Below are 14,273 nucleotides of genomic sequence, written 5' to 3' on the forward strand. Positions count from 1 at the left end.
TGAATTTGGGTTCAACTTTTCAAGATGAAAATAGTAAACATATAGTGGGAAGAAACAACTTCTCACTTAGATCCCCAAATCAAAGTTTTTTGACTAGTGAGTAGTTAAAATTGTCCCAGAAATATGTAAAGGGAAACATAAGAGTTCTTATTTAGTTTGAGATTCCTTGTTTTCTGAGAAGGCCTGTCATTGATTTTATACATGGTTTTGTCTGAAATCTACTGTTCTTCCTCTCTCTCCTTACCTTCTCTTCCTGCTCCCCTTCCAATTTCTTAACCTCCTTTCTTCTTTCCAACTTCCTAACTTTTTCTTTCCTCAATTCTATGACCATGACTGATGTCATACCATGGTATCTGATCTCCAGACAAATATTACCAAGTTATAGAGGAGAAAAGGATAGAAACATCTTCCAAATGAATTCGGTGCCAAGCTCAGTGGAGCTCAATTAAATCACTCACTTAATTTTCCCTGGACCCTGACCAAATCCTTTGGCTTCCAGTTTTCGGTAGAAATTGCGGAGCTTGGCCTCAAAGTCTCTCCTATAGGGTGAAGGGGCTCTTGCACTGGCTCTCTGTAAACCTGCAGAGAGAAGCACAAAGGCTGAAGGTCATCGCTTTTTACTGAAGAACGAATATGCAGAGAGCAATGGTAGTGGGAGGCCCAACCAGAGGCACAATCCTAAGTCCTCGTATTTTTCTTCTTCAAGAAGTTTCCCTATCACTCCCTCAGTCAGTTTGATAATAACCAGAAATAATATGATGCAGAGAAAAATAAATTCTGATGACAATAAATACTTATATCTTCCACTCCATTTTAAATTGTATCTCTCTTCAAAATATCTAGATGAGCATATTTCTTGGCTTAATTGTACTTAAATATTTGAAAATGACATAAATCAAATTAGGTTCTTATAAGTTGCTATAAGTGAATGTAACTACAATGGAGCAACCAAGATTGTAATATATGTGTATATTATACTTCTCTAACTATATTGACCTTGATGCTTATATAAACATACCTGTCCACTAGAGCACAGATTATTTAGGGGTTTATATTAGATTATCATGTACCATAAAAGCAAAATTATTAAGAACATTATTATTAATAATAATTCCTTTCTCTTTATAGAAGGAGCTTTTGTATCACTTAGAATGCTTTGTAAATGCTTTATTTTCTTTATATACCTTTCAATGAAAAAAGGACTGGAAAAAATAGCATCCTTTTGTAAGTTTCCCAGATGGCTAGGATCACAGTTTGCTCCTGCAACAACTAATGTTTAGTTTATGTTCCAGATATTGAATTTATAATCTGGAGAAGACTTACACCATCAAACTCACAGAAATGAGAATATAATTACAGGTTGAGACGATTGCTCCCCATGAAGGAAGAGAATTCAGTTCTCTGAGATCACAGGACACTAGCCAAGTTCAGGAAGGCCTCCCCGGGAAAGTAGGCATGGATTAGACTGAGTGAGTTAGGAAAGGCTTCTGCTTAGCTAAGAGAAGAGATGAGCTGGGAGAAGATTCCAGGTAGAGCACCAGCATGGGCAAGGGTACTGAGGCAGGATGGAAAGCGGTGCTCCAGTTTATGTGGAGACAGGGAGTGAGGACCAGAATGATGAGAAACAAGGCTTGGGAGGTGGGCAGGAGACAGGTCAAGTAGGATAAGGTATTCTCCTTTAAATGATTAAATGTTTTTGTTTAATGTTAAACACCACAGAAAGTTAGTGTGTAGGGGCCAAGATGATGTATCTGGAGTTACAGAAACCTCAGTCTTTCTGCAGTAGAGAGAGAAAACCAGAGAGGTCCAGAATGGATTCAGCCTACCTAAACTGGACTAGGGTGGCGTCAGCAGAGATGAGAATAGGATAGATTGGAGATGTGTTTAGGAGGCAATGAACTGGATATAGGTAGTAAGTAAAGGTGAGTTTTAGACATTATAATGGAATGGACTTTGGTGACATTCACTGAGATGGGGACAAATGTAAGAAACACAAACTTGTGGGGAGATCACAAGCTTGGTCTTTGATGGTGGTACCTCTGAATATTTGATTGGAAAGAGACATAGTTTGAAAGAGAGGAGAATAAAACCTGGCACTGAGTCTTGAGGATGGTAGGAAGAGAAGGATGAGTCTGCAGAGGTGGTCAAAGACATAGATGAAATGCCTACTGTGGTGTCTCAGAAGTCAACCGAATAGGTGACTTATAAGAAGGAACCAAGCCACCACTTGAAGAGGACAGTGTCTTTGCCTAAATGCCAGCTTTCAGAACGTAGGTAAAACTAGAATACAAGTCTGCAGGTGCAAGTATAAGTTTCTTCTAGCAGATTTCAGTGTATTTTATAAGATGACTTTCTCACTGCTGGTACTACCACTATGCCCATGGTCACTACTATGCATTTCTTTAATAATTTATGCTTCATGAGGTGCTTTGGCATGCATGAGTCACTATCTCTGTTGCCTCAGGTAAAAGTCATAAAGGTCTAGAAATGTGGGAATCATAAAATTTAGCATCAAATATTTGGATTACACACTCTAAGATCCTGTGATCAAAGCTAGGAGAGTAAAGAATTAAGGACTTTGATACATAAATTGGATGATTGTTTGAGTTCATGGTATCAGCATGTATCAGCTGACACCAGACAGCTATTAGGAATGCTGATTCCTTTAAAAAAAAAAACTTACCCAAATAATTCTCATTTAGCAAATAACTCTTTATACTCCCTTAGTTTTTCTATTTGCAAGATGGTATCTTCACCATGTAATGACGTCAAAACCATACTCTAGTGCTGGAAGTTTGGACCAAAGTGTAGACACACTGGGGCTTCCCAGGTGGCTCTGTGGTAAAGAACCCACCTGCCAATGCAGGAGACCTAAGAGACATGGGTTTGATCCCTGGGTCAGGAAGATCCCTGAAGGAGGGCATGGCAACCCACTTCAGTATTTTTGTCTAGAGAATCTCTTGGACAGAGGAATCTGGCTGGCTACAGCCCATGAGGTTGCAAAGTCAGACACGACTTACAATGCATGCACATAGACACATTATCAGACTGGGACCAAACATCATGCAGACACACAAGTCCCCTAAATGGGAATGCTCTGCTCTCCAGAAGTAAGTCATCCCATGCACACCAGAAACAACTGATTATGCTGATGCTGGCTCTGACAAAGCTCCCAGTCCTCCTTTTCCCAAGCATGTCATCTTAGTTATGTTGCATGTCAGAGGGAGCACTCAGGGAACATTTCCTCAACAATGCCGCTGATACACTTGTGGAGGAAGGGATAACAAAGAGATACTGACTTAAAAACAGCTTTTAAGATTAGCAAAACTACCTCTGGGAGATAGTTCTGAATGACATGATGGGGGTACACCAAACAAAAAGGTATTCCAGTTTTAAGAACTGACTCCTTGGAAAAGACCCTGATGCTGGGAAAGATTGAAGGCAGAAGGAGAAGGGGACGACAGAGGATGAGATGGTTGGATGGTATCACCGAAGGACGTGAGTTTGAGTAAACTCTGGGTGTCGGTGATGGACAGGGAGGCCTGGTGTGCTGCAGTCCATGGAGTCACAAAGAGTCAGACATGACTGAGCAACTGAACTGAACTGAGATATTCTAGACCTATGGCAGTATTGAGTGGCACCAGCTGAGTGAGACATCCCTTCTGGGGGATAGAGCATATTGCTAAATTTGGTTTCTCTTCTCCATTTCCCCACTGGCTTCAAAAGCAAAGTTTAAACTCTGACTCTAGAGGTTATGAGATAGGACGTTATTAGAGTTTTCAAAACTAACTTCCTTTACCAAATTTTAAAGTTATAAAAATAAATGTGAGTTTACCACAAACATCCATGACAACATGCAAATCAAGACAATAGGGGAAACATTTTCAATATCTGGATCTTGTTTGGGAGTTTTAATTTGTCTTAAACTAATTATCTTGATGAACCCAGGAAATAATAGCTTCTCTTTTCGCTCAACAGTTCAATATACATTTCCTCATTTGGAATGGAAAATATCCACAAAGTGTATCATGAGTAAATTCATTCTAAGAAAACTTCAGGGGAATGATTTCATATCATTTTAAAAAATTCTTAGACATCTTCATGGGGATATAAAGGTGGTCCCTAGTTAGTATGGAAACTAGCAACTCCTTTACAACTTAACAAAAAAAAATACTCAAATTGGTAACTAATAACATTCTGATTCATATGGCAGAATGTCCCAGAAAGAGCTCTTCCCTTTTAAATGCTTTGAGAATATGCTTTAGAACAAAACAGCAATTTAGAGCAGGGGCCCACAGACTTTGTTGGTAAAGAGTCAGACAGCAAATATTTTAGATGTTGGGGGTCCTATGGTGTCTGTCACTACTATTCAGCTCTGCTGTTTGTAGCATGAAAGTTGCCACAAAAAATATATAAACATTCATGTCAATGTATGGCAAAACCCACCACAATACTGTAAAGTAATTAGCCTCCAATTAAAATAAATAATTTAAATGAGAAAAAAATATATAAACAGGTATCGCTGGGTTCCAGTAAATCGTATTGATAGACAATGAAACATGAATTTCATTATAATTTTCACATCATGAAATATTAGTTTCACAATAAATGTTTCCAAATCATTTAAAAATGCAAAACATGTAATAGCTTGGGGGCAATACTAAAACAGGTGGCAATGTGTCAACACCCAACTTAGTGTGCGTATGATCAGAAAATTGAGAGGAAATAAGGGAGAGAGGACCGCTTCTTCCAGTGGAAACACAGGTCGCCACTAGCAGGAGACAGGGTGCCAGAACCTCAAGTTACCTGGGGAGTTCTGAGGTGAGGAGCAGGGTGAACAGCGGGGAGAGAAGCTGTACCCAGGGTGGAAGGCAGCCTGCAGGGGGACGTAGGACATAATCTCTTCTTCAAAGAGACTGCAAAGTAAAAAAAAAATTAAGTTAGTTCTCTGTCCGTGAGAGAATGTTCACAAATTAGTGTAAGAGCAATTACGATTCTCATGAGACAATAAAAGCACTTAGATTCACTCAGATGGGCACGTCCTCACATGTAAACTCTCCCTATTGTTTTAAACCCTAATTAGTCCCACAACAAGGTCTCCATCAAGGACCACATGTAGCTTGTGATACCCCAGTCATACGTGTAAAGAAGGAAATGAACAGCAGGTGTAAGGGCGGGTGCCCTACTTCAGTCGCAGCCACTAGAATCTTCTAGAACAAACAATGGGTGTTTTAGTCCAGGTTGTCGTGGAGAACCACCCAGAGCAGTTTCTCCAGTTGCGTTTCCAGAATTGTTTCAGGTTCAGCCCCTTACCTCAGCAAAATGACTAGATCTGCATCACAGGACAACTTTTCAAGCCCATGATTACCCTCAGTCCGAATGTAATGGATTTTCTCCCTAGGATAAATGTGGGAAAGAAAATAAGAATTACGCACTGACATAAAAGCTAAGGAATGAATCCCTTTCCAAACCCCTTTTCTTCTTCAGTAGGGCTGAACAGTGATATTCTAGTGTCCAGAGTATTTTGAGGTAGGTTAGGTTCGTATTATAGGTTCCCAGGATGCTCGTCTAGGAGCTGTATTTCTCAGACTCACATGGGGACAGGAGCTGAGGAGCACAACACTGGTAGGTCCTTACAGAGTGGAGCTGGGAAGGGCCGCTGTGGGCTCATGGTGTTTTAGAAGCCATGGGAGGAAAGAGTGAGGGGATGTCTCTTGAGAAAACTTATGCCTGATGGAAAATGAATTAAGTCCATACTGAGTCCAGAGAGAGTCCAGCCCCAGAATATAGAAGAATCTCCCACATCAATCCAAGCACAGGCATCAATTTGTCTCTGTTTAATTACAACACATGCATTCTGACTTTTTTACAACCTTCAACTCCAATCTGGCAGTTATTCCAATAAGTCTATAGACAAATAGGATTTTTCCTTTCTATCAAATAAACTTTGTAATGTGTTTTTCTAACATTCATATATTCAAAAATTTCAAACACTATGGCTAACAATCATCCCTTGTAATCATGCTTCAAAGAAGTTAGATGTTTTTTCTCTTTCTTGAAGAGATACAGCAGAAATCTGGGAAGACTTAAGGATTGATATTTTATTAGTTTCACTTTTTTTGCTTAAATGTTTGATATGCTTTTAGAGTCACATGTACTTGTAAGAAATTAATAAAGAGTGATCTGGTATACCTTTTAATCAGTTTCCTCTAATGGATGATTAAAAAAAGATTAATAAAAATACTGCAGATAAAACTTTTTTCTCTCTCTGATTATAATAATGTGAATCCAAATCTTCATCATAACTTGCTTGCTTTCAGGTAAAACTATAATGAAATTGACCTTCTGGTGTGGGTATTTTTTTAAGGAAACGAGAAACTTTTTGGCTTCGACAAAGATACACAAAATAGAATTAAACAGAGAAACACACTGTGGTCCAACCTGTCAGTATAGATAGAGTACCGTTGTGGTAAATGTTATTTCCAAAACCCAGGGGTACTCATAGTAGCTTCTCGGATGGGGGATTTGGAAATTGGATCAGGTGAAAGCCCAGCTGGGCTGTGAGAACCACACCTCCTCCAGCAGCTGCTTCTCCTTCTGTGTCTCCGTGTCCTTCATTTCATGTGCCTGAGTGCTGTCCTCAAATCCTGACGTCGCCTAATACCCTCTTGTCCGGAGGACTCTTGTGGACCCTGCTCCTTTCGCTCACTGACTTCAGTCCCATGGAGGACTGTCAAACTGATGTGTTCTCCCAATGTCAATGTCCCTGGGACAAGTCACTCTGCTGCCCCAGGGGACCCATATCTGGGTATGCCCCTGGTCTCCCTGCCTGGGGAAAACGGGAGAGAACATTTTAGGGGTCACTCTTTATTCCCAGCGTTCCTGGGGAAAAGAAGCCTGAAAAGAGTCAAGTCCATGAGGGCAGCAGGGTGCCCTCCTCAGCCAGGGGAAGCGGCACCCCCTGCAGTAGTCCTACCACTGCTCCCCACGCTCAAACCACATCCACATGTGAGTTTTCTGAGAGTTTGGTGGCTCTTCAGGGGACATGACATCCTCTGTCATGTTTGTGAAAATCTCAGGTATATCTACTAGTCTAAGGGGCCTCCAAGTGCCCCTGGGTCCAGCCCAAAGGCACTGGGGCCTAGGTGTGGGGAGATCTCTGAGGGTGAGAATGCCATCTGCCTCTCTTGCTTGCATCCCATCAAGAAAACTCCAGTGCAAAACTCCCATCAGAGCTCTGGTCAGTAGAGCCACCTGCTTCTTTGACATCCTGACATCTTCATTTGTGGCCTCAAAACTCAATGTCTACAATGAAATCCTTGACACCCCTCTTTCATTATCTCTGAATTCTGATCATGTCCTCCGTGGCCCATAATACAATCCATAGCTATATATTTGGCTTAAAAATGTCACAACTGTCTATCATTTGTCTTTCTCAATAGATTATAAGTCCCATGAGATCAATGTCTGTTTTGCTTCACCACTGGGTATGCAGCCCTAGCGCCATCCTGATTCAGAACACCTGCCCAATAAAAGCACTCGTTGAAGAAAGAAAGAATGAATGAGGATGGCTACCACTGCATCTTCCCTCTTCCTGTGTGGTTTCTTATGATTCACTTCTGTCTGCTGAACTCAGTTTTCTGAGAACTCATCCTCTATCGTCTAACCCAGCGACTGACTTTGTGAATCCAGGACAGTGGGTCCATGGCTCCTTGAGAATAGCAATGACCAAACAGGAATCATGGCCCCTCATGAGGACCACAGAGGAAGCAGTAAGTTCTTCCTTTGGTCAGCGTCATGGGGAGAGGAGGTTTTCCTTTTAACTCGTGGACCTTTAAAATCAAGTTAACTCACCCTCACACCACAGCTAGGGGCAGGCAAAGGCCCAGTCACAGTGAGTTGCGACCCGTTTTTTTGGATCCTTGAAGCCTGATCCCTTGAAGAGCGGGCGCTTGCTCTCCTTTTGCCTTTTTGACTTCATGGCCAGTTTTTGATGTCACTTTGAGTTTTCAATTTTTCAGGAGCTATTTGGGTTTCCAATCTGGACTCTACAGGTCCTTCAGGGTCCATTAACTGTTTGAAATTATATGCAAAGATTCACATTTCTATGTTGGGAAGAGTCTATAAGAGCTTTCCTCAGATTCTCAGAAGCATCCTTATTAAGAAGGATATTATTTTCTACATTAATTTCCAAGCTTTTCCCAATTTCAACATTCCCTAATTTCATGTCGCCCATATCTGGAAAAGTGTAATTATGCAATTTCACACTGCAACAGAACCTTCAAGGTTTCTTAGATTTTGTTATAATGTGACAAAATCACATTGTGTTTGCTATATAAATGCTGAAACTCTTTACTTCCCTTGGGAAATATACTCCAGTCTTTATTTTCAAAGAGGATTGTTTTTATTGTTTTTAAAATGATTTAAATGGGAGTCTAGTGCCTTTGGAGAACTCACATTTCTCCCAAAAGCAAGCAGTGAATTCCTTACTTAGTGGTAGAATCAGTAAGGTAAAAAATGTTCAAGAGCAGTGATGTATCAGGAAGTTTTCAGGTTACAATGCCTCTGAAAATCCCTTGGAAATTCTCTTAAATTATTATGTAGTGTGAGTCAGACAGCAGCCCATGAATTGACCAAATATGGCCCTGCCTTCCATGGCAGAGTAATAAAACTTGGGCACAGTTGAAAATAAATGGAAGTAACACTCATTCAAGCTAAAGATCTTTAGTTCAGTCTGAAAGTGATCATTGTTTCCTATCTTCAAAATAGAGGGTCAAGCTCTGACAGGAGAGTGGTACAAAGACAAAGAAGATATAGATCCTGCCCTAAGGAGCTTATGGTATTGTAGGCAGACATCAGTAGTGGTAGAATACAAGCGATAAAGGAAAAATATCTTAGAAGTACAAAAACAAATGCTAGTAAAGCAAGGCAAAATAAATGCTAAAGTCTGCCTAGATCACTGAATCTTTGCATTTGATTTGAATCTTTAAAATGGGCTGAAATGCCCTTAAGAGAAAAGCTATTCTAGGAAGGGTAGGGGTAGGAGAAAATACAGGCCCTTTGAGGGAGGTGGAAGACACCAGAGGAAGGAAAAACTAGCCCACGATGGAAAGTTAGATTGGAACCTGACTTAGGGGACTATGGAAATTGTGCTTAGAAATTTTGACTTTATTATATACACAAAAGGAACCATGAGAAGTTTTTGTTTTTTGGCATTGTTTTGTTTGTATTGAGAGATGAAAATGGAAGTATTTGTTAATGCATTTTGAAATTCTGGAGAGAAAAGATGTAGGAGTGTCTCAACACAGTTCATCTAGTTTTTTTTTTTTTTTTTTTTTTAAATATTATTTTATTAGTTGGAGGCCAATCACTTTACAACATTTCAGTGGGTTTTGTCATACATTGACATGAATCAGCCATATAGTTACACGTATTCATCTAGTTCTTTAATTGCAAAGAATTCCACTCTTATGAGAGGGCTTACATCTTGCCTTAGCATGACCTCTGGTATAAGAAAGGTTCTGTCAAACCAGTCCCTTTTTGGAAAATGAGCTCAGAGTTTCACAAGAAATTGAAGTGCTCCCCACAAAGAATTCCCCCCAAGGGCCCCATGTAAATAAGCCAATTTTATTAGTTGATGCATTTTTCACAAGTTCTCAAACTATACCCAGATTTCCACCCACTCCCCCATGAAACTAAGGTCTTATCGTAATGGGGAGGAAGAAAAAACTGCAGATCTACATGGACAGCCTCTTTCACTTGTCTCTCAAACCCTCATGAAGTGGGCATGAGTCCCCAAATCACAAATCTGGCCTGAACTGCTCAGTGGCCTGGCTAGGGCAGCCACAGCAGGGTTAGGAAAAAGGCAGGGCCGACCAGGGCCCAGCGAGGGTGAGGGGCAGCAGCCCAGCCTGAAACAAGATCCCTGCTGGCCCCCTTAATGACAGTGAGGATAGTCACATATCCACCACTGCCCCTCCACCTGCTATCATGTGGCATGCTTCCTTGAGGACTAAATTCCAGAGAGGCTTCCAATGAGACAAGCCTGGGACCTGGGTCCCTTTGCGGCTGTGCTGCAGTGCTCGCCCCTGGACATAACTTCCTTGAGCAACAGAATAGAATGTAACTGTGTGGGACTAGAAATAACTGTGTGTGGGGGCAGTTGGGGCAAATTCTGGACAAAAGATACAGAGGCCAAAAAACCTAGCTGCCACTTTTGAAGAGCCTGAAGCAAAAGTAGAGGGTGGGAAGCAAAAGCTGGGCAACTGAGCATGCCCTCTGCACACAACACCGAATAAAGGGAGGTGCAAAACACCCAAGCCACCCCTCTGGACTGACCCCTGGATACACCCTCCCCTCCCCCTACATAAGAAACCAGTTCACCATCCCCGCTTCCTCTACACCCAGGGGAGTGAGAAAGCAAGGCGACCTTTGATTCCTTTTTGCTCCAATTTGATGCAGCAGGTACCAGTACGACCTTGCCTGAATTTCTTGTCTGGCCTCTAGTCAATTTCTATTGATTGGGGAAGGCCAAGAACTGGTGGCTAACACTGAGCGGCTCTGAGGTTCTCCAGAAGAGTGCCCTTGTGGCAGCTAGCCCTAAGGATACTCCATGGGAAACTTTATTGAAGGGCATGGGTGGTATGGGATCTAAGGAGGTAACGCTGTTTATAGTAGAGTGAAAGTGGGTATTTGCTAAGAGATCCCTGCAAGGTCCAGCAGAGAAATGGTGAAGATCCAAACATAGGCCATGCAGGGAGGAGAGAAAAGAAGGGTTGGGAGAAACTGAGGAGGTAAGTGTTTAGATTTGAAGCTGAAGAAAGAAGGAGGAGTTAAGATGGGCACTTGAGAGGATGGAGGCTCTAACTTATGTAGAGTGAAACCACAGAGAAAGTAGGTGTCAATGGGAGGTGATGGATAGGAAAGAACAGTGAGGGATCCATCCTGGCAGGATTAATAAAGACTTGAATAGCAAAGAGGTTATTTTGAGGTGTTGGTGACTCATTGAGGAGGTCAAAGTAGAGGATTTCAGTTGTCCAGCAGAATCAAAAGACCACCAGACGGGAGCTGGAACCAGCGGGAGTCACTAGCTGCCCCCCTGCCCATGTTACCTGGTCCAGAGAAGCATCTCAGTGGAGCCCACATTGTGATCTGGTTTCAGCAAAGAGACTGAGGGTAGGGGATTAAGTGACATGCCTCCATCACTGGCACCTATGTGCTAGAGCAAGTTTTCAAATTCCAAGGGGACACAGTTAACCACTGTGCATCTCTAGCTTTTGAAATGCTGGGTAGTAAGCTGAAGGAGAGATATACTCGAATACCTCGGTGAGAATGTAGGATTTAACTTCAGAGGGTAATTTTTTTTTTTTTTTTTAATCACTTTGGGTGGTTTTCCCTTCCAAATAAAGTGACTCAGAGTTTCAGAGACACTCATTCAAAAATGACCCTAATGAACAATAAGATTTAAGTAGTTAAAACACTTATGAAACTTTTTTGTTTGTTTATTTATGAATATAGTCATCTAATATCAGTACACCTTTAAACAATTATATTCTTTAAATAAACTAATTCATGTGGTGCTTTACATAAATAATCTTTGATGAAAGTTATTTTGCTCCTTTTCTGTGCTTCCCTCCAAATCAATGGAAATCATTTTAGCATCATGTGACTAATTGGTAAGCTGACATGATAGCTATCTCTGATTGCAATAGAACACCTGGATTCTTCATTGTAAGTATTTAGGTTATAATTTAAATGCACGAATAAAACACATCGTAAGCGTCTGCCGTCTCTCCACAGAGGTCGTTCCACCTGGAAAACCAGTGGGAGAGACCTGGAATTAGAGAGCGGTAGACAAGCCCCTACCTGAGTGTATGGTTTCTTGCCAAGCTTGGCTGGCGCTCTTGCAGCATTTCAAAAATGTTTGGCTGGCGAAGAAATGCCACAATCTTGTCGTTATATGCTGAAACAGACAAAAGAGCAAGTTGTGGTTGAGTCTCCAGCCCAGAGATGATTTCACTAATGATTGGAAAACGGCAGCTTGATACCAGGATTAATGGAGGAGAGTCTGAAGGGCAGGGAGCATACTCATCAAAATAATGTAAGCTCTTGGGCTTTTTTTTCTGTGACATAATAGCCTGACTATTTTTAAATGATCAAACCCAAAGCGAACCAGATCTAAGTTAATTATCTTTAATATTGTAGGAATTTAACTTGGTGTTAACTCAACCATCACCCCCCACCCCCCCCGCCTTGTGAATAGATAAAAGAGAATAAAATAGGTCTTTCATGAGTGGAGTTATACTCTGTTCCTTCTAACTTCTCTTATAAAAAAAGAGTTATTATGGCAAATTCAAAGAAATCCTTTACTGAGCACTTGCACTTATGACTTCTGCCATTGGTTGAATTTCCCAATAAGGATAATGAAAACATCCAAATCCATGTAGACTGTCTCACCATCTTGATATAAGTGTTTTGGAAAGAGGTAGCTGAAGTTAGGAATGGAGCCTCTTCTAGCTTATCCTCATACACACACATGGGAATAGAGGTCTAAATTAGAAGCTGCATCTAAGCAACCACATCCATCACCTTATCTAAACTATGCTATCCGGGGACCCAGCTAACAAACCACTGAATAGAATAAAGAGGGAGGGAATGAGGGTCTGCAAGAGGGGAGAGAAAAGGAAGGGAAGAGAGAAGGACATAGTGGAGGAAGGAAAGGCAAGAGGTGCAAGAGGAAGATGGGAACCAGGGGTAGGGGAGTAGACAATACCAGAAAGGAAACACAGAGTCCTGAATATTAAAGGAGTCACAATGAGAAAAACACGGTGTTGGCTCTCCAGGGGTTCACAAGTGTGATACATACCCAGCGGCAATGACTCATGTTGGTGTTGGCTTCGAATAGCAGCTACTAGGCTGTGTCCTGGCCTGGCCAGTAAAGAGGCTCCTCTGTTTCTAGAGACTTCTGAGGCCTGATTTCAAAATAAAATTGTAAGTGTTAAAAACCTCATCCATTTCGGATGATCTTTGGATACTAATTTTTCAAAATGAGTGGCAAAAAGGCCCTGACATCACCTAAATGAAAGGAGGAATGAAGCTATAATCCCAAACGTGATGGAAAATTAGCATGTTCGAAAAAAATGTCTCAGTAGGATGGTTTGTGTTGTGGTTTTTAAGAAAGTGACTATGCCAAATGCCATGCATGTTCATCTCATTAATACATGCAATAGACTAAGAAATATTTATCATTAGAAATATGTTAAAGGGAATATTGTCAGTAAAGTAGGTCTATGATCTTCATCTCTAAGAGGCAGCACTGAACTTCATAGCCAAATGTGGACTGGGCTGGCTGTCTTAAACAGTGTTTATTATACTTGAAAGGCTATTCTTCGTTTAGCATCTTTTCTCCCACTCACTATACTGGTTACTCTTTACACAGTCTCACATCCTCACAAAATTTGGCAAGATAAGCATTATTCGCCCTAGTTTACAAATGGGGAATCTGAGGACCAGAGAAAATAAGTTTTTTTCCAAAATTTTTAACTGTAAGAGATAGAACCAGGATACTAATTTACACTTGACTGTCAAGAATTGTTTTTCACTTCCCCATACTACTAGCCTGCATCCAGTATTTTGGTTTGGGTTGGACATTTTGACAAAACCTCATGGGACACAGAATTTGCTTAGCTTAAAACTGATATTTGTGATGATTAATTTTAATTTAGCTTGATTTTAAATTTTTATAAATTCCCTAGGTTCTAGAGCATGACAATGAGTTTCTACCATGATTCCATATATATTTTGCTTCCGAAAGGACCCTTGCAGGGTAAGCTATTTGAACGGAGGTACCACAGATTTCCACACTGGAGTACATTCACCAGATATATGGCGATGAGTGTAGATGACTCACTCTATGTGACAAAGAAGTCAAAATAGGCTTTAAAATATTTAAGAATTTTGAAGATGACATTGGAAGATATTCATAAAGAGCTCAAATATCCAGACAAAAAGAAGAAAGAAAATTCTCCAAGACCAGAATTCACACAGAGAGAATTCAGGAGAGGTGATGAGCTCCTATGGCATAAACCCTGGAAAGGCCAGGTCCATATAAAAGTGGTCACTTGAGGCCCTGTGTGATATTGCAGGTGGCAATCTTCAAGGCAGATTATGTAGGGCTTCCTAATTACAGAAATGGTAATTGCTGGTTTTCCTTTAGGTTCTACTTTCATATTTCACACAGACAAGAATAATATCCCTCAGATGAGATGTGCTAC

The 14,273-nt window shown here is 40.9% G+C and overlaps 1 protein-coding gene across 3 annotated transcripts in view; it reads right to left on the reverse strand.

Annotated features, from left to right (window-relative positions):
- Nucleotides 1-14,273, reverse strand: part of HECW1 (HECT, C2 and WW domain containing E3 ubiquitin protein ligase 1) — a 186,562-nt gene that overhangs the window by 58,823 nt on the left and 113,466 nt on the right. For all 3 annotated transcript variants that reach the window (XM_065939400.1, XM_065939401.1, XM_065939402.1), the window contains exons 13-17: nucleotides 12,866-12,971; nucleotides 11,866-11,962; nucleotides 5,314-5,397; nucleotides 4,807-4,916; nucleotides 459-579 (exon numbers count right to left, since the gene is read on the reverse strand). In XM_065939400.1, the coding sequence (XP_065795472.1) occupies nucleotides 459-579; nucleotides 4,807-4,916; nucleotides 5,314-5,397; nucleotides 11,866-11,962; nucleotides 12,866-12,971 (518 nt within the window). The remainder of the gene's footprint in view (nucleotides 1-458; nucleotides 580-4,806; nucleotides 4,917-5,313; nucleotides 5,398-11,865; nucleotides 11,963-12,865; nucleotides 12,972-14,273) is intronic.

Source organism: Muntiacus reevesi, chromosome 6 (assembly GCF_963930625.1).
Source record: "Muntiacus reevesi chromosome 6, mMunRee1.1, whole genome shotgun sequence".
NCBI classification, from domain to species: domain Eukaryota; kingdom Metazoa; phylum Chordata; class Mammalia; order Artiodactyla; family Cervidae; genus Muntiacus; species Muntiacus reevesi.